The following is a 20,516-nucleotide window of genomic DNA, read 5'->3' on the forward strand; positions in this document are numbered from 1 at the left end:
GATCAAGACCATTCCCATAGAAAAGAAATGCGAAAAAGCAAAATGGCTGTCTGGGGAGGCCTTACAAATAGCTGTGAAAAGAAGAGAAGCGAAAAGCAAAGGAGAAAAGGAAAGATATAAACATCTGAATGCAGAGTTCCAAAGAATAGCAAGAAGAGATAAGAAAGCCTTCTTCAGTGATCAATGCAAAGAAATAGAGGAAAACAACAGAATGGGAAAGACTAAAGATCTCTTCAAGAAAATCAGAGATACCAAAGGAACATTTCATGCAAAGATGGGCTCGATAAAGGACAGAAATGGTATGGACCTAACAGAAGCAGAAGATATTAAGAAGAGATGGCAAGAATACACAGAAGAACTGTACAAAAAAGATCTTCATGATCCAGATAATCACAATGGTGTGATCACGCACCTAGAGCCAGACATTCTGGAATGTGAAGTCAAGTGGGCCTTAGAAAGCATCACTACGAACAAAGCTAGTGGAGGTGATGGAATTCCAATTGAGCTATTCCAAATCCTGAAAGATGATGCTGTGAAAGTGCTGCACTCAATATGCCAGCAAATTTGGAAAACTCAGCAGTGGCCACAGGACTGGAACAGGTCAGTTTTCATTCCAATCCCAAAGAAAGGCAATGCCAAAGAATGCTCAAACTACCGCACAATTGCACTCATCTCACACGCTAGTAAAGTAATGCTTAAAATTCTCCAAGCCAGGCTTCAGCAATACGTGAACCATGAACTTCCAGATGTTCAAGCTGGTTTTAGAAAAGGCAGAGGAACCAGAGATCAAATTGCCAACATCTGCTGGATCATCGAAAAAGCAAGAGAGTTCCAGAAAAACATCTATTTCTGTTTGACTATGCCAAAGCTTTTGACTGTGTGGATCACAAACTGTGGAAAATTCTGAAAGAAATGGGAATACCAGACCACCTGATCTGCCTCTTGAGAAATTTGTATGCAGGTCAGGAAGCAACAGTTAGAACTGGACATGGAACAACAGACTGGTTCCAAATAGGAAAAGGAGTATGTCAAGGCTGTATATTGTCACCCTGTTTATTTATCTTATATGCAGAGTACATCATGAGAAACGCTGGACTGGAAGAAACACAAGCTGGAATCAAGATTGCCAGGAGAAATATCAATAACCTCAAATGTGCAGATGACACCACCCTTATGGCAGAAAGTGAAGAGGAACTAAAAAGCCTCTTGATGAAGGTGAAAGTGGAGAGTGAAAAAGTTGGCTTAAAGCTCAACATTCAGAAAACAAAGATCATGGCATCCCGTCCCATCACTTCATGGGAAAAAGATGGGGAAACAGTGGAAACAGTGTCAGACTTTATTTTTCTGGGCTCCAAAATCACTGCAGATGGTGACTGCAGCCATGAAATTAAAAGACGCTTACTCCTTGGAAGGAAAGTTATGACCAACCTAGATAGCATATTCAAAAGCAGAGACATTACTTTGCCAACAAAGGTTCGTCTAGTCAAGGCTATGGTTTTTCCAGTGGTCATGTATGGATGTGAGAGTTGGACTGTGAAGAAGGCTGAGTGCTGAAGAATTGATGCTTTTGAACTGTGATGTTGGAGAAGATTCTTGAGAGTCCCTTGGACTGCAAGGAGATCCAACCAGTCCATTCTGAAGGAGATCAGCCCTGGGATTTCTTTGGAAGGAATGATGCTAAAGCTGAAACTCCAGTACTTTGGCCACCTCATGCGAAGAGTTGACTCATTGGAAAAGACTCTGATGCTGGGAGGGATTGGGGGCAGGAGGAGAAGGGGACGACAGAGGATGAGATGGCTGGATGGCATCACTGACTCGATGGACGTGAGTCTGAGTGAACTCCGGGAGTTGGAGATGGACAGGGAGGCCTGGCGTGCTGCAATTCATGGGGTCGCAAAGAGTCGGACACGACTGACCGACTGATCTGAGATCTGATCATTCCCACGAAACCCCAGAAAACCAAAGTTCAAAATTCCCATTGCGTACAATGAACTAGTAGTGCTTTATCTTTAAAGTTAACGTGATCAAACACATAACTAATTCATTAACTGAATTTTATCAATTACAGTTTACTAATCTTAGTAATCTACCAAAATTTACACTTTCCGTACTGAGGCCAAAAGCTTCTGAAGTTTGTGTCTGACTTCAATATATCTTTTGAGCGTCCAGTCAAAATCCCTTGCCTCTGGCTCTTTGACACTGAAGTCTGGTCCTCTCACTACAGGTCCCATCCTGACCCATCCTGAATTAAAAGGAGCCTGTGGCAGGATAATGGCCTTTCCCTAAGAGGCAACTGATCACCACATTGATGTTTAATTGGGGTCTGTGATGTGCTTTGATTGATACAATGGGAGAAAAATGAAACTTGAGAAACAGAAAGGCTCTGTTCACCCCAACCTCAAAGTGAGAAAGAGAGTCTCTGGCAGAGGGAAAGAAAAGAAGAAGAGGAAATAAATAAGCGAGGGCAGAGGGGAAAGGAGAAAGGGTGGCAGTGTGATCTGAAAGGGGTTGGAAGAGGATCCGGGTCAGCATTTGAAGACTACTAGCCCAGCCTCTTCTCCATCAACAGCTTGCATTAGCCTCAGCCAAGGACCAAAGAGGAGTGGGCCTTGTGCCTTGCCCCACCTGTACATCTGCTGTACTCAGGAGCCCCGCAAGCTGTCTTCCCACCAGCACAGGGTGAGGACTTGAGCAGCAGTCAACGTGATGACTGTTTATCAGTCAGCAGGAGAGATCCTCATTTGAGCTCTGTGTCTTTGCTTCAGCCATGTTAGATTTGCCTTGTACGGAGAATCCCCTGCCCTGTTCTCCACCACCAGCACCTCTATGCTCGTAGCACTCATGAGCCCCATGGGGCCCATCAAGCTTGTAGGGTGGAGCTAAATGGTAAAGGAAAGCTTCAGACTTGAGACTTGGGTGGGCTGAACACACGCAGCCAGTCTGAGATTTTCCCTAAACTGGTGCCATGATCATACACACATTTGTTACCCTTGAACTTAGGTTGCTCATTCTTTTGCTTTGGCTCCTGTGCCTACAAGTGTCTTTCCTGAAGTAACTGATGGTTAGTTTTTGCCTGGAATGACTACACAGAGTCATTTCTTTATCTTCCATCCCTGCACTCAGCCTAATCCTGACTCCGTCATCCTTCTTCACTGCCAGGCATTTCCCTTCTGCAGATGAGGGTTTTTTGGTTCGGTTTTTTTTAAGCATAAGAATTAGAGAAGAGTTAATGAACCTCTGAGCACTTAACAGTCACAACTTTGCACTTGTACTCTCTTCTTTACTAGACCAGAACATTCTGGTAAGGAAGGAAAAAAGAAACAAAGTGTTCTGGGGTTTCACAGGCGAAAATTCTGTTTTTTTCCAATTCAGAGAGAAATAATTCCAGTGCCCCTGCTGCAACCCATCCTGTTTTCAGCTTTAGAAGCTAGTGCTTGTGTTATTATTAATTTGGACCAAGTGGATGCTTAGCAACAATGCTAAATTAAATATAAGATTAGTTTCAGAAGTAGGAGTTCAGAATTACAAAAACAAGTTCATTGGGCCCATATAAATGACCTCTTAAAGACTCATATAAAAGAACAACGGCATTGAAACATGTATATTATCATATGTGAAACACATCGCCAGTCCAGGTTTAATGCATGAGACAGGGTGCTTGGGGCTGGTGCACTGGGATGACCCTGAGGGATGGGATGGGGAGGGTGGTGGGAGGGGGCTTCAGGATGGGGGACACGTATACACCCATGGCTGATTCATATCGATGTATGGCAAAAACCACCACAATATTGTAAAGTAATTAGCCTCCAATTAAAATAAATTAATTAATTAAAAATAAATAAATAAAATTTAAAAAAAGAACATAAAAATCTGAAAAGCATAGAGAAATATTTTGCCACATCTTATTTATTGATGTACAAAATAGAGAAAATCAAATGTATTTTAATCTGGTTTAAATTAACTTTGTTTAATTTCATTTTATGGTACTTGCACTCCAAACTAAGAAACTTAGTTTTCTTCACGGCACGGTAACAGAAATAATTTTCAAGTGATGTTGAAGTGTATTTAAATCTGATCCAAGGGACTCACAGCATTTAAATTATGTTATTTGATTCTTATGTAAACATATAACATTTGGTTATTTGGCAGAACTAACGATCCCCAAAGTTTAGTGGTTTAACACTGTGAAAGTTTGTTATGTACTGTCTACATTTCAACGTGCATTGAGCTGAAAGGAGCTCATGCTTCTCTGCACTGTCTTTCAGGGACCTAGACATCTGTCCAGGCCTCCACCATCTCCGAGGGCCTCAGACCATTCACTGAAACCCTCACTGAGGATGAGAACAGAGCTGCGCGCAGATGGCTTTTGATAAGTCTAGAAGTGACGTATCAATTTTGTCCGCCTTCCATTGGCCAGGACTTCAGTCACATGGCCACACCCAACTGCAAGGAAGGCTGGGAAATGCAATGTGGCTGTGTTCCACAGAGGAAAAGGGACACAGTTTGGGGAAATGTTTCTGAAGATCTCTGTGGAGATTGGAAATGGCTCAACAAAGTAAAACCAGAGGTGGGAAAAAAAAAAAGAAACACTTGTCTGAAGGGAAAAGACACAAAGCAAGCAGTCTGTAGTTTCTGCTTTTGTTTTTCCAGCGTGAAGGAAGATGTGAATCAAGGCACTGAAAAGGGTGAAGGGGGCTTCTCTGGTTTTCCATGGCTAAGACTTTGTTTTTCAATGCAGGGGGTACGGCTGTGGGTTCAATCCCTAGTCGGGGAGCCAAGATCCCATATGCCTTGTGACCAAAACACCAAAACATAAAACAAAAATAATATTGTAACAAATTTAATAGAGACTTTGAAAATGGTCCACATCAAAAAAGAACCTTAAAAAAATAAAAGGGCTTAGGTCATTCCAATCCCAAAGAAAGGCAATGCAAAAGAATGCTCAAACTAGCACAAAATTGCACTCATCTCACACGCTAGTAAAGTAATGCTTAAAATTCTCCAAGCCAGGCTTCAGCAATACGTGAACCGTGAACTTCCTGATGTTCAAGCTGCTTTTAGAAAAGGCAGAGGAACTAGAGATGAAATTGCCAACATCCGCTGGATCATGGAAAAAGCAAGAGAGTTCCAGAAAAACATCTATTTCTGCTTTATTGACTATGCCAAAGCCTTTGACTGTGTGGATCACAATAAACTGTGGAAAATTCTGAAAGAGATAGGAATACCAGACCACTTGATCTGCCTCTTGAGAAACCTGGATGCAAGTCAGGAAACAACAGTTAGAACTGGACATGGAACAACAGACTGTCCGAATAGGAAAAGGAGTACGTCAAGGCTATATATTGTCATCCTGCTTATTTAACTTATATGCAGAGTACATCATGAGAAACGCTGGGCTGGAGGAAGCACAAGCTGGAATCAAGATTGCTGGGAGAAATATCAATAACCTCAGATGTGCAGATGACACCACCCTTATGGCAGAAAGTCAAGAATTAAAGAGCCTCTTGATGAAAGTGAAAGAGGAGAATGAAAAAGTTGGCTTAAAGCTCAACATTCAGAAAACGTAGATCATGGCATCTGGTCCCATCACTTCATGGCAAATAGATGGGGAAACAGTGTCTGACTTTATTTTGGGGGGCTCTAAAATCACTGCAGATGGTGACTGCAGCCATGAAATTAAAAGACACTTACTCCTTGGAAGGAAAGTTATGACTAACCTAGACAGCATATTAAAAAGCAGAGACATTACTCTGCCAACAAAGGTCTGTCTAGTCAAGGCTATGGTTTTTCTAGTAGTTTTTCTAGTAGTCATTTATGGATGTGAGAGTTGGACTATAAAGAAAGCTGAGCACCAAAGAATTGATGCTTTTGAACTGTGGTGTTGGAGAAGACTCTGGAGAGTCCTTTGGACTGCAAGGAGATCCAACCAGTCCATCCTAAAGGAGATTAGTCCTGGGTGTTCACTGGAAGGACTGATGTTGAAGCTGAAACTCCAATACTTTGGCCACCTGATGCAAAGAGCTGACTAATTTGAAAAGACCCTGACGCTAGGAAAGATTGAGGGCAGGAGGAGAAGGGGACAACAGAAGATGAGTGGTTGGATGGCATCACTGACTCGATGGACATGGGTTTGTGTGAATTCCAAGAGTTGGTGATGGACAGGGAGCCCTGGCATGCTGTAATTCATGGGGTCGCAAACAGTTGGACATGGCTGAACGACTGAACTCAACTGAACTGAACCAAAGGGCAGCTTCAGATGACAGGATGGTTCTCTGGATCCAGGAAGATGTGGATTTGGCATCCACCACTGAGGGGTGACATGATTCTTTGGCCTCTGTTAGATTTTTATAGCAGCAGTTATTTCAGCACCCACTGAGGTTAATGATGATCTATTATTTTCTATCTTTTTCTAAATATCAATTTATTGATATAATCTCATGATAAGGATGGATGCCCATAATTCAGAAAGTCCCAGTAATATGTGTTCTACCTGTGTGTGTGTGTGTGTGTGTGTGCACGCACATGCACACATGTGTTGGTGGTATAATGGATAGCTATTTTTCTTTTTAATTTTAAAAATATATTTTATTTAACCCAGTGTACCCCAAACATTATCATTTCAACATGTAATCAGTATAAAAATTACCAATGAGCTATTTTGTTCTTTTTTTAATGTAAAATAATTTATTTAAATCAGTAATGGTAACATTGAATAACTTTTCAATATCCATTGAGATGGTTCATTTCTTCCTCATATTTGACCTCATATCAAAGTGATGTTTAATTTCCTATTTGCCTAATTTAAATCCATTCTTTTCTTCCTAGGTGAAATTGTCTCAGTTATGGCAAAGGATGACTGTTGAAAGGGAAACAGACAGTGAGTTGAAATACAATGGTAAGACCAATATTTAATAGAAACTAGTTGCCTGGAAGAATATGTAAAAGGTTGAATTTACCTTCCCCTCCCTGCCCCCCAAACTACACTATCAAGTCTTACAAATGCTAATCATTGCCAACTGGTGGCTGTTTCGTTGGAAATGTATCCAGATTCTTCAGCATGTACAGCACTTGCCACCTACCACACAGGAGGTCTGGAGATTGATCCTGTGGGTTCATGGAATGTGGATGGAGTTCTGTAGATGTTTTCAGCATGAAATCACTGAAGCATCTTCATAACAAGGCTAACAAGCTAGACAGCATGAATGCTTTTCATCACTGTTTAAGTCCCCTTCCTCTGATTATATGCTATTCTTCCCAACGATGGCAATGATAGTATGCGTGAAAAGATTTAGGGAAAACAGATTTTTCAAGTAAGAACTAAAAGGCACTAAATGATCCTCCTGGTAGACAGCACTGCTTCATGAGACTTTAAAAATCTCAGATATGTTTGGGTTTATAAAGCACTGGACGAGATGATTGCCTAATTAGTGTTTAGAGAGAGGTGTGGGGATTTGAAAGCCTCAACACAATATCTGAAACCTCTGTGTGACTCATTTCTTTGGGGGAAAGCATTCACAGTGACTAGGGAAGAGGAAGCTCAGGCGAAGTCAATAGCACAGATTTTGGAGCCAGAATGCCTGGGCTAAATCCTGGCTGCGCACCTCCTCCCTGTGTGACTTAGAAAATGACTCAACCCTTCTGTGCCTCAGTTTCCTCTTTTGAAAAATGAAGATAGAACTTCTCTGGTGGTTCAGTGGATAAAAATCCAACTGCCAATGCGGGGACACAGGTCTGGGAAGATCCCACATGCTGCGGAGCACCTAAGCTGGTGCACCGCAACTACAGAGCCCGAACTCTAGAGCCTGTTGTCTGCAACAAGAGAAACCACTGCAGTGAGAAGCCCATACAGTGCAACTAGAGAAAGCCCCCGGCAGCAATGAAGACCCAACACAGTTAAAAATAAATGAATAAAATTTGAGAAAAATGAAGACAATGTTAGTACTTATCACAGGTTGTAATAGATACATGATCTTAGACGAGCTTTTGGGAGGGAGAAGCTCTAACTTCTCTTCTAATGAGGACATTCTTGAGGTCAAGCTGTGATTTTCTGGCTTTCCATGATGCTATTTCCTCGAGTGCTGTATTATGATATAGACAAAGTTCAGCACAAATCTCAACATGTAGAGTCTTTCAAACTGGATTGTGGTTTCTACAAGTTTCATCCATTTATAATTCAGATCCTGACCTATAGAGGAGAATGCCTTAGTTTTTATTTTATTTTGGACTTATTTTTCCTTTTGACCAGAGGATGAATTAATGCTACAGCGGTAAAAAATGTTGGAAGTGCATCTTGGGCACTCAGTTCAGTTCAGTCACTACGTCATGTCTGAGTCTTTGTGACCCTATGGACTGCAGCACTCCGGGCTTCTCTGTCCACCACCAACTCCTGGAGCTTACTCAAACTCATGTCCATTGAGTTGGTGATGCCATCCAACTATATCATCCTCTGTTATCCCCTTCTCCTCCTGCCTTCAATCTTTCCCAGCATCAGGGTCTTTTCCAATGAGTTGGTTCTTCGCATCAGGTGGCCAAAGTATTGAAGTTTCAGCTTCAGCACCAGTCCTTCCAATTAATATTCAGGACTGACTTCTTTTAGGATGGACTGGTTGGATCTCCTTGCAGTCCAAGGGACTCTCAAGAGTCTTCTCCAACACCACAGTTCAAAAGCATCAGTGCTTCACTAGACAAGCTTTATTGTCTTGTATGTTGGGTTTTGATGTTTACCTTCTCATGAAGAGCATTTTCATGGAAAAAACCAGCTCCAGAGTTCATGGTGGCCTCTTCCACAAGAGAAAACGGGGAGATATAAACCTTGAAATTTTACTTAGAAAAGAACAGAAGCTGTTCACAGCAAGCTGGTCGAGGAGAATATGAAGTATGTGGACTCCATATGAGCCTTGTTTGTTTAAACATGCAAGAAAGGGTCAGGACATGTGTGACATGACAAGCAGAGGACAGTGCTTATAGCTACTGGAGAAAAATACAATTGAGTTTCCCCCAAATGACAGCTAGACATTTCCTAGGCCTAGCAGTGCTGAGAGTTGGAGTGAAAATTGAAGCTTAGGGGTGGGCAAGTTGATCTAGACCTGTCTTTTATCATGGTTGTATCTCAAAACTGAATGATACTTTAGAAACAACAGAGTTCACAATGATCTGTCTTAACCACCAGGATGAGCCAGCTAGTATCATTTTCCTGTTTTATAGGCTGGGAAACTGTGGCCAAGAGAGGTCAAGTAGTAAGAGAGCTTGTAAATGCAGGAGCCAGAACCGAGATGGAGATGTTTGAGCTTACAGTCAGTGTTCTTTCCACTGCTTCTAGCTGCCTTGCCCTTCATCCCCTTCATCTCCTTCATGCAGAAAGGCCTGTGGCTAGGACTTATTTACCCCACAAATTCTGCCTTTAATAGACACCTACTAATGCAATATTTATTTATTATTTTTTGGGGGTAGATTTGCTTTACAATGTTGTGTTACTTTCTGCTGTACCAAGAAGTGAATCAGCTATATATATACAAATATCCCCTCCCTCTTGGACCTCCCACCGTCCCCCTCATCCCATTCCTCCAGGTCACTACAGAGCACTGAGCTGAGCTCCTTGCACTACGCAGTAAGTTCCCACTTGCTATCTATTTTATACATGGCAGTGCACACACATTAATCCTAATCGCCCAATTCATCCCATCCCCCACCCATGGCCACGTGTCTGTTCCCTATGCCTGCAACTTTGTTCTTGCCTTGCAAATAGATTTATCTGCACCATTTTTCTAGATTCCATATATATTCGTTCAAACCAGTCAATCCTTAAAGAAATCAGTCCTGAATATTCATTGGAAGGACTGATGCTGAAGCTGAAACTCCAATACTTTGGCCACTTGATGCGAAGAATTGACTCATTGGAAAAGACCCTGATGCTGGGAAAAAATTGAAGACAGGAGAAGGGAACGACAGAGGATGAGATGGTTGGATGGCATCACTGACTCAATGGACATGAGTTTGAGTAAACTCTGGGAGTTGGTGATGGACAGGGAGGCCTGGTGTGCTGCAGTCCATGGGGTCACAAAGAGTTGGACATGACTGAGCAGTTGAACTGAAATGAACTGATATATATGCGTTAATATATGATACTTGTTTTTCTCTTTCTGACTTCCTTTATTCTGTATGACGGACTCTAAGTCCATCCAAGACACTACAAATGACCCAATTTCCTTCCTCTTTATGGCTGAGTGATATTTCATTGTATATACATACCACACAACCGTGTATGCATAGCAATCAGAGGATGTGAGGCATGTGAAAGTGTGGAGGGTCTTGTGGCTTCTCTAGTCTAGGCCAGCCTTCTCATGCTGCAGAGGAGAACAAAGGACTTAGAAGCTATGACTGTGCAGCTTGGACTCAGCTTAGAGCTTTTTCTCCTAAGCCCCACTGGTCAGTCTAGGAAGGCCTTCTCTTCTTCACCCTGGGTCCTCTCCAAGGGAGAGTGGATAATCTGTCAAGTATTGCAGAGAAAAACATTGCCTTGAAAGCTCTTTTCCTTAAGTAAATACTCTGCTTCTATTTCTTTTGCTGGGTAAGTGAATTGAAAAATAAAACGCTTTTGATGATTTTCACCAGTGTAAGCAAATATAAAACAAGTCTCTCTGGTATCTTAGCCAACATCCTCAAGAAAGTATTGTAAACAATTTGGGGATGCTTATTTTATGAGTTATTTTATCACATTTCTTGGAACTGAGGGCCAAAATCAATATTTCCTTACTGGATGTCGTTCTTAATTGTTCTCCCTGAAAGAAGGTAGGGCAGGAAAAGTGACTAAACCACACCAAAAGGAAGGATTCAATCAATGTATGCTTATTATTATTGGCATTAACTCACCATTATTATCTTCAACTCATGGTATCATTACATCAAGATATTTATAAACCTTTAGAATGTGTTCTGTTTGTTCTTGTCTTTGCTGTACCAGAATAATGGAACATAACTATTTTTCATCACTTCCTGGAAAATTTTTAAATTTAAGCCATTTCTGTCCTTAAAATTTAGCTCAGTTGTGAGTTTTATGAGCAATCAAGGCCAACTCTTTAATAACAAGTAGAATTGAGTTTTGGGGACAGTACAGTGAGGCTTGGAGAAGCAGGGAGCAGAGAGATTCTTCCTAAATAGAAAGAGCTTCCACTAGGCTGGCGAGGAGTGAGACGACCAATCCCTGTCTGATGGAGTGGGGTGGAGTCTGGTGAAGTCTGGTGAGATGGTCAACCTGAGTCTGCTGAAGATCTGAGACCTAGGGAGTCCAGGCAGAAGAGAAGACAGATTGCAAAGTCCCTAGCCATGCTGAGCAAGGCACAGAAGCCACAGGAGGCTATGGGAATTCTGTGGACAGCAATGATGCCCGAGGCAGGCTTGAAACATTGCAGAGGAGCAGCACTCACCCCTTTTTCTCGGCAGTAGACAACATCCCTAATTCTACTCTGAATCCCTTCCTTTGAAGCAAAGATGTTTTTCATTTTGGTGATGTCCGGTTTAGCTTGTTACATATATCTTTGATTTATTTTGAGCTTATTCTTTTATATTGTGTGAGATAGGGTTCCAACTTTATTCTTTTGCATGTGAATATCTGGTTGTCCCATGGGGTCACAAAGAGTTGTTCATGATTGAGTGACTAAGCATGTGTGCGCACACATGCACACACACACACACACACACACACACACCCAGTTGTCCCTCCCATACATAGTCTTCTGAATTAAGTGCACAGTGTAACTTTAACTTGTGAGTAAACTGAAGCTTAGAGGTCTGAACTGATTTGCTGATTATTATATGAAGCTGAAGGACAAAGCCAGAGCTTGAACTTGTATCTTCTCACAGTACAACCATTATTCTTCTTTTATATGACAGTTGCTTCCTATCTCCTATTTCAGGGAGCTTTGGGCTTCCCTGGTGGCTCAGGTGGTAAAGAATCTGCCTGCAATGCAGGAGACCCGGATTTGATCCCAGGATTAGGAAGATCCCCTGGAGAAGGGAATGGCTACCCACTCCAGTATTCTTGCCTGGAGAATTCCATGGACAGAGGAGCCGGGCGGGCTACAGTCTCCATGGAGTCCCAAAAAGAGTTGGCCATGACCACTGAGCGACTTTCAGTTAGGATATCAACTGGATTTTCCCACTGTTTTTAATTGCTGTTTTCTTTACTTTTAAAAGTAGAAAAAAACAATATGTCTTAGTTTAACAGTTATTTCTGCCATGGTTAGTCTCGTATGTTAATGAACAGGTACTTTGTGACCTCATGACTAACAAAGTGTTAGTCAGCTAAATGTTGAGTTGGATTTCTCTGCTTTTTTTCCCTGGGAGATCTAGAAACTAATATGTTTTAGAAAGAAAAGTTTTGCTGCCAAAAGAAGTTAGATATTTACTCATTTGTTCCATTTTTGTGTTTTTTGGTCTTCAAAGAATCATTCATTCATTTAAACCGTCTCACCCACTCACCCACTCACCCAGAGGGCTGTCTTCACTAGTCACTGGGCATCCTACAAGGGCACATGACATTTCTCCAGCTTGGATTTCAGCTTCTTAAGCAGCAAAGCCAGGATGTTTGATCTCTCCAATTCTGTACTATGATTCTAACATGTTTCTTTCCAGTAATAACAATAAAAATCAAACCAAAGTTTATAGGCCTTGTGAAGTAAACATCATTTCCCTTCCTTTAAGTGCTTTCAAAATAACTCTTCCCCAGTTTCTAAGTCACCTGAAGACAAAGCTTAAACTAAGACTGTTCAGATTTCATCTAGTTGCTGTCTCTGCCAGAAGGAGAAAAATCCATATATCTTCCTTACCTATTGCCTAGTGAAGCTCTAATGACCAGGGCTATTTTTGTGAAGAAACAAGGTAGAACACTGTTTAAAAAAAAGTCAGTTACTATTAATAGACAGCGCCTGCTAAAATATATCATTAGAATTTATAACGTTTTTCCCAAAATTTGTATTTATATGACCTCACTAAAAAGATGCATTTTTATGAGATATTTTTCTTCAAACAAATGGCCCTCTCTCTTATATGCTACACTTCCTCTGAAGCTGGTCCACTGTATAATACTCACAAGGAAGGGTGGTGCCTGGAGGCTCCTGGAGACAGAAGCTGACGAGGAAGGACACTGGTAGGCAACAACGGTTCTTTTCCTTTTCCGTTTGTAATGCAGGCTATGTGACAAATTATCCAGCTTTCCCTCAGACTTAACAGAGAACCCAGAATGTGGATTACGGTGACAAGGTTAATGGTGTTGTCTCTCATGAGGAATACTTTTCTCTTTAGGAAGATGCAGTGGGGCTTCCCTGGTGGTCCAGTGGTTAAGACCCTGAGCTTCCAATGTAGGACGCATGGGTTCGATCCCTGGTTGGGAAACTAAGAACCCACATGCCTTATTGTGAGGTCAAAAAAAAAAAAAAAAAAAGATTAAAATGTTTTTTCCAAAAAAGCGAGAGAGAAGGATGCCACGCTGTTTGTTAAGAGGCTGTGCCCCAGAACCAGACTCCCTGGGTTCAAATCCTGCCTCTGCCACTTCCTCGATGTGTGACCTCAAGTATATCACTCAGTCTCTCCAAAGTCTATTTCTCTGGTTTGTAAAACAGGGATGATAATCATAGAAACCCACTTGACACGTGGGATTATTGTGAGAATAAAAGTGGGTGAGTGCAATGGGCTTAGCAAAGTGCCTCACAGTAATTATTCAAGTGACAGAATCTCATATGGTTGGCTTCTAGAATGTAATAACAGGCAGTTCATCAAGAAAATAGTTTAGTATAGGTGTACCCTTGTTAGTAACCACCCACAGCCATTCATTAAAATAACAAAAACCAAGATTTTAAAACTAACAGTAAAACTTTGATAAGTTCATTTCACTTACCCAGACCCAACATTAATGAAGAAACATGGAGACATTTATTCTAAAAACTTAAACAAAAAAAAGATGCTATGCGGATGAAAGCCAAGTATCATGGTCTACTCCCATGTGGATGCTCACAGAGACAATCCCAGGCTCCTGGCTGCTCTATCGAGAGACTGAGGGCCCAAAAGAGGAGGAATCACCTGCATTTCCAAATGCTGTCCAGGGTCTTCCACTGGAACAAAATCCTTTCGATTCTACTTAGAAAGTTGAGCAGCTATGGAGGATTACTTCCTGCTGTGGTCTAAATATTTGTGCCTTCCCCAAGTTCACACGTTCAATCCTCCCAAAGCTGATGACATTAGGAGCTGGGGCCTTTTGGGGTCGATTAGGTCATGAGAATAGGGTGGAGCCCTCATGAAGGGAGTGGCTATTCTTACAAGAGACCTCAGAGAGATCCCTTACTCCTTCTACCGTGTGAGGACATTGAGAAATTACTGACCTTACCAGGAAGAGGGTCTCAGTAGAACTCAACCATGCTGGCAGCTTGGTCTTGAACTTGCCCACCTTCAGAACTGTGAGAGCTGCATTTCTGTGGTTTACAGCCACCCATTCTATGGTATTTTGTTATATAGCCTGAGCAGGCTTAGACATTTCCTTTTTTGTCCACGTTAAAATCTTGAAAGGACATGCCTTTTAATGAGTACATACTCTATCTAAAAGCTCACATTTAAGTTTCAGCAGGTGACTTCCTAATTTCAGTTTTAATGGCCCCTCCTTTCCCATTTCCTGCTTTAATTACAAGTTTCCAGTGGCACTACCATTTAGTTCTGCAATTCCATCAGTAAATACGTGAGCTCTTCTCTGTTTCAGGCTGCTAAGTAAACACGAAGTTATAAGCCCTTTGCAGGGACACGAAAAAGGAGGGTTAATGTTAATTATCACATGAGCCTGAATGGCTGCCTCCACAAGGATGTTCTGCACATAGATGATCTCACATTTCTATTAAAACGTGATCAAAACTACATGCAGAATCCCATGCTCCTCACCCTACCATGCTCCAGCCACTCCTCACATGCCCTTGAACATGGTCCCCTCATCTCTCATGGCTTCTCCTTTGAAATAGGGGCTGGGATGCCTACCTTAATAACATAACTCGATTGTGGCATATTCTTTCTGATCCCTTACGTTTGCTGCCTGGGAGCATGTCTCAGATGAACTCTCTGCACTGCATACAAATCTGTCTTAGGCTCCACTTCGTGGAAAACTCAAGTTAGTACATATAAATATATACTATATATATATACACCTTCGATTAATATGTGTTGTGTGTGCTGGGTTCAGTCACATCTGACTCTTTGTGACTGCCTGGACTGTAGCCCACCAGGCTCCTCTGTCCTTGGAATTTTCCAGGCAAGAATAATGGAGTAGCTTGCCATTTTCTCCTCCAGGGGATCTTCCCGACCCAGGGATCGAACCCATGTCTCCCACATCTCCTGCATTGGCAGACATATTCTTTACCATTGAGCCATGTGGGAAACCCTATATAAAATCTCAGGCTAGGGAAATAAAAAGAAATAGGATTCTCTATGACACACCTCCCAGAGTAATGGAAACAAAAGCAAAAATAAACAAATGGGATCTAATTAAACTTAAAAGCTTTTGCACAATGAAGGAAACTAGAAGCAAGGTGAAAAGACAGCCTTCAGAATGGGAGAAAATGATAGCAAATGAAGCAACTGACAAAGAATTAATCTCAAAAATATACAAGCAGCTCAATTCCAGAAAAATAAACGACCCAATCAAAAAATGGACCAAGGAACTAAACAGGCATTTCTCTAAAGAAGACATACAGATGGTTAATAAACACATGAAAAGATGCTCAACATCACTCTTTATCAGAGAAATGCAAATCAAAACCACAATGAGGTACCATCTCATGCCAGTCAGAATGGCTGCTATCAAAAAGTCTACAAGCAATAAATGCTGGAGAGGGTGTGGAGAAAAGGGAACCTTCTTACATTGTTGGTGGGAATGCAAACAGGTACAGCCAGGATGGAGAACAGTGTGGAGATTCCTTAAAAAAATGGAAATAGAATGGCCATATGACCCAGCAATCCCACTGCTGGGCATACACACCAAGGAAACCAGAATTAGAGACACGTGTACCCCAGTGTTCATCGCAGCACTGTTTACAATAGCTTGGACATGGAAGCAACCTATATGTCCATCAGCAGGTGAATAGATAAGAAAGCTGAGGTACATATACACAATGGAGTATTACTCAGCTATTAAAAAGAATGCATCTGAATCAGTTCTAATGAGGTGGATGAAACTGCAGCGTATTACACAGAGCGAAGTAAGTCAGAAAGAAAAACACCAATCAGTATAACATGCATATATATGGAATTTAGAAAGATGGTAACGATGACCCTATATGCGAGACAGCAAAAGAGACACAGAGAAAAAGAACAGACTTTTGGACGTTGTGGGAGAAGGCGAGGGTGGGATGATTTGGGAGAATGGCATTGAAACATGTATATTATCATATATGAAACAGATCACCAGTCCAGGTTTAATGCATGAGATAGGGTGTTCGGGGCTGGTGCACTGGGATGACCCTGAGGGATGGGATGGGGAGGGAGGTGGGAGTGGGGTTCAGGATGGGGAACGCATGTACACCCATGGCGGATTCATGTCAATGTATGGCAAAAACCACTACAATATTGTAAATTAATTAGCCTCCAATTAAAATAATTAATTTACCAAAAAAAGGAAAAGAAATAAGGACCTCCAAGTATATTCCTCTTACCGCGCTTGATTTCAAAGGTTATAGATCTCCCACATCTGGGCAGTTTTTTTTTTTAAGTGCATAAACTTGCCAGCTAACTTCAACCTTACCAAACAATAATAAGGAGATAAACACTAGCCCCAAATGTCTGCAGATTTAGCTCAAGTGTCTATCATTTGCAAATACCATGTTTGGCTGTGGGCCCCAGCTGTTTGGAAGAGGACACGCCTTCCCTGGAAGCACATCTGCCATATTTAGAAGAACTGCCTGGTAGTGGTCCGCAGTTCTCAGCTCTCCTGTGGATTTTCAACTGCCTTCTTCACTCCCTTCAGTCCTCAGACCCCCAGCCTGCTAAGCTAAGTGGCAAGCTGCTAGCTAAGCTTCAAAATCACTGTATTAGTCCCAAAGAGTTAATGCATTCCAAAGTACTTAATTTTCTCCTAGCGAGTCATCTGCCCATTGGTGGGAGACAGATGAGTAAGCAATCGTTTTCAACCCCACGGGATAATTCTAGCACAGGGGAGCAAATAATCCAGAGGACACACGTACTGCAAAGCTTATTTATTGTGAAACCAAGGAGGCAGATGGCATTTTATTGACTCTTAGAGGACAAATCACACTGTGATTGGGGTCATATATTTCCCCTGAACATGATAGGATTTCTTTTCTGGATTTCATAGTAAATATTTCAGGCGAAAGTTTTAAGTAGTAGATTGAAATGTTATTTGACTTGACACGTCACTTAGAGCTTCTATAAATTAGGAAAAATATTATCTCTTCAACTACAATTATAAACACCTTGAATCAAAAGGGTGCTTTCGTCTTAATTAAAATACAAATGAATAAATCAGTCAACATACATATATTGAATATACCCTATAGAGAAGTGCTGTCCTAGGCAGAATGGAGGATAGAAATGAGTGTCAGACATGATCCCTGACTTCACAGGTCTTAGAAAGTGATCATTTTCTTCATATATTTAGCATTAGACATGTTTCATAAATAATTAAATTAATAGTGGTTTAAGAATTCCAATTGCTAGTTAAGAATCATATTAAGAAAAATAGCAACTTTCCAGAAATCATTATTTAATACTCTTTCAAGTCTAAGACTATTAGCCTTTTTTCAAAATAGAAGTTAAAGTATGTTGTCCTCACAGTGAATTTAATGTATGAAAAATTTCATTCAAATGACATTATTTCTATTTAAAGTTTTGATATAATAATGCAGGGATCCCCAATCACGAATCAGTTTTGGGCCCTGGCCTGTTAGGAACCAGTCCACACAGCAGGAGGTGAGTGGTGGGAGAAACCGAAAACTCTGCCTCCCACACTGATCTGTGGAAAAATTGTCTTCCATGAAACCGGTGTCTGGTGCGAAAGAGGTTGGGGACTGTTGCAGTAATGTATGAAACCAATGCCAACTTCTGAAGAATACCTCTTTTTGGATCACTGAAATGTTTTACCCTGTACTGGGGCCTCAGTATCAGTGAGAGTGATGTCTGATTCTTCATCTACACTTAAAATACCAAATACACATGCCACCTGGACATTGTCTTGAACTAAATCCTAAAATAAAATTAAGTGACGTGTTCTTGTCAAACTCAGGTCTAGGTGCCGCCAGGCTACTGGATGGGAGGCAGTCATTCCTCCAGATGGCCCTGGCCCTCCAGCAGACATCATTTTCTTTGTTTAAACTGAATCCGGCATCGTCCTTCCGGCTGCTGGACACCCACCAAGTGGAGAGAACTCTAAAAGCAGAAATGCAGAAAGAGGATAGAAGTTAAGGGACGTAAGCCAACAGTATGGACCTAAGGTTTAGTCAGTGTGATTGTTCCCGAAAGGCAGAGTTTAGGTTTGGAAGGCTGGACGGTTTTACTTGATGAGTTCTCCATGGCGAGCATCAATTTTAGCCTTCTATTCAAGGGATGGATTTTCCCTGTAGCTCAGACAGTAAAGAATCTTCTTGCAATGCGGGAGACCTAGATTCGATCCCTGGGTTGGGAAGATCCTCTGGAGTGGGGATAGAAATCCACTCCAGTATTCTTGCCTGGAGAATCCCATGGACAGAGGAGCCTGGCGGGCCACAGTCCATGGGGTCACAAAGAGCCGGACACGACTGAGTGATTAACACTACTATTCAAGGGACAGAAAAGGAGGCAATCCCTTACTCTTTTAAAGAAATTTATTTATTTTTAATTGGAGGATAATTGCTTTGCCATATTGTGTTGGTTTCTGCCATACATCAACATGAGTCGGCCAGAGGTATACACATGTCCCGTCCATCTTGAGCCTCTTTCACACCTCCAACCCCATCCCTGCCCTCTAGGCTGTCACAGAGCACTGGTTTGAGCTCCCTGGGTCATACAGCAAGTTTCCACTGGCTGTCTGTTTTACATATGGTAATGTACATGTTTCCATGCTACGCTCTCCATTTGTCCCGCCCTCTCTTTTCCCCCCGCTGTGTCCACAAGTCTGGTCTCTGTGTCTGCATCTCCTTTGCTGCCTTGCAAATAGGTTCATCAGTACAATCCCTTATTCTAATAGCAGTTTCTTCACAGTTTCACATATCCCACGGCTATGAGCCTGGGACTCACCCTTCACTTTAGCTGGGTGAAGAGGATACCACAAATAAAGGTCTTTCAATACATTTCTGGCCCCCAATATCTGACACCTCATTTATAATTGCTGAGTGAGACTTCTATGACACATGTTACTGATGTTCATAAGACAACATGGTGTTGATGGTGCAAACCACTACTATAGTGGACCTAGAAAGCATCACTACGAACAAAGCTAGTGGAGGTGATGGAATTCCAGTTGGCTATTTCAAATCCTAAAAGATGATGCTGTGAAAGTGCTGCACTCAATATGCCAGCAAATTTGGAAAACTCAGCAGTGGCCACAGGACTGGAAAAGGTCAGTTTTCATTCCAATCCCAAAGAAAGGCAATGCCAAAGAATGCTCATACTACAACACAATTGCACTCATCTCACACGCTAGTAAAGTAATGCTCAAAATTCTCCAAGCCAGGCTTCAGCAATACGTGAACCATGAACTTCCAGATGTTCAAGCTGGTTTTAGAAAAGGCAGAGGAACCAGAGATCAAATTGCCAACATCTGCTGGATCATCGAAAAAGCAAGAGAGTTCCAGAAAAACATCTATTTCTGCTTTCTTGACTATGCCAAAGCCTTTGACTGTGTGGATCACAATAAACTGTGGAAAATTTTGAAAGAGATGGGAATACCAGACCACCTGACCTGCCTCTTGAGAAATTTGTATGCAGGTCAGGAAGCAACAGTTAGAACTGGACATGGAACAACAGACTGGTTCCAAATAGGAAAAGGAGTATGTCAAGGCTGTATATTGTCACCCTGCTTATTTAACTTCTATGCAGAGTACATCACGAGAAACGCTGGACTGGAAGAAGCACAAGGTGGAATCAAGATTGCCGGGAGAAATATCAATAACCTCAGATATGCAGATGACACCACCCTTATGGCAGAAAGTGAAGAGGAACTAAAAAGCCTCTTGATGAAAGTAAAAGAGGAGAGCGAAAAAGTTGGCTTAAAACTCAACATTCAGAAAACTAAGATCATGGCCTCTGGTCCCATCACTTCATGAGAAATAGATGGGGAAACAGTAGAAACAGAGTCAGACTTTATTTTTGGGGGGGCTCTAAAATCACTGCAGATGGTGACTGCAGCCATGAAATTAAAAGACGTTTACTCCTTGGAAGGAAAGTTATGACCAACCTAGACAGCATATTAAAAAGTATAGACATTATCTTGTCCATAAATGTCTGTCTAGTCAAGGCTATGGTTTTTCCAGTAGTCATGTATGGATGTGAGAGTT

The 20,516-nt window shown here is 41.6% G+C and overlaps 1 protein-coding gene across 7 annotated transcripts in view; it reads right to left on the reverse strand.

Moving 5' to 3' along the window:
* The window catches only part of CYP39A1 (cytochrome P450 family 39 subfamily A member 1), a 135,578-nt gene that overhangs the window by 34,668 nt on the left and 80,394 nt on the right, over window positions 1-20,516 (reverse strand). For 3 of the 7 annotated variants that reach the window (XM_086371988.1, XM_086371981.1, XM_086371985.1), the window contains one exon: window positions 17,208-18,411. The exons of the other annotated variants lie outside the window; for them this stretch is intronic. In XM_086371988.1, coding sequence (XP_086228114.1) covers window positions 18,340-18,411 — 72 coding nt within the window. In that variant the 3' untranslated portion in view covers window positions 17,208-18,339. Of the gene's footprint in view, window positions 1-17,207; window positions 18,412-20,516 lie in introns of those variants that run through there. 7 annotated transcript variants of the gene reach the window in all.

Source organism: Bos grunniens, chromosome 23, assembly GCF_055505025.1.
Source record: "Bos grunniens cultivar Pamir isolate PY7600 chromosome 23, Bosgru_T2T1.0, whole genome shotgun sequence".
In the NCBI taxonomy this organism is placed as follows: Eukaryota; Metazoa; Chordata; class Mammalia; order Artiodactyla; family Bovidae; genus Bos; species Bos grunniens.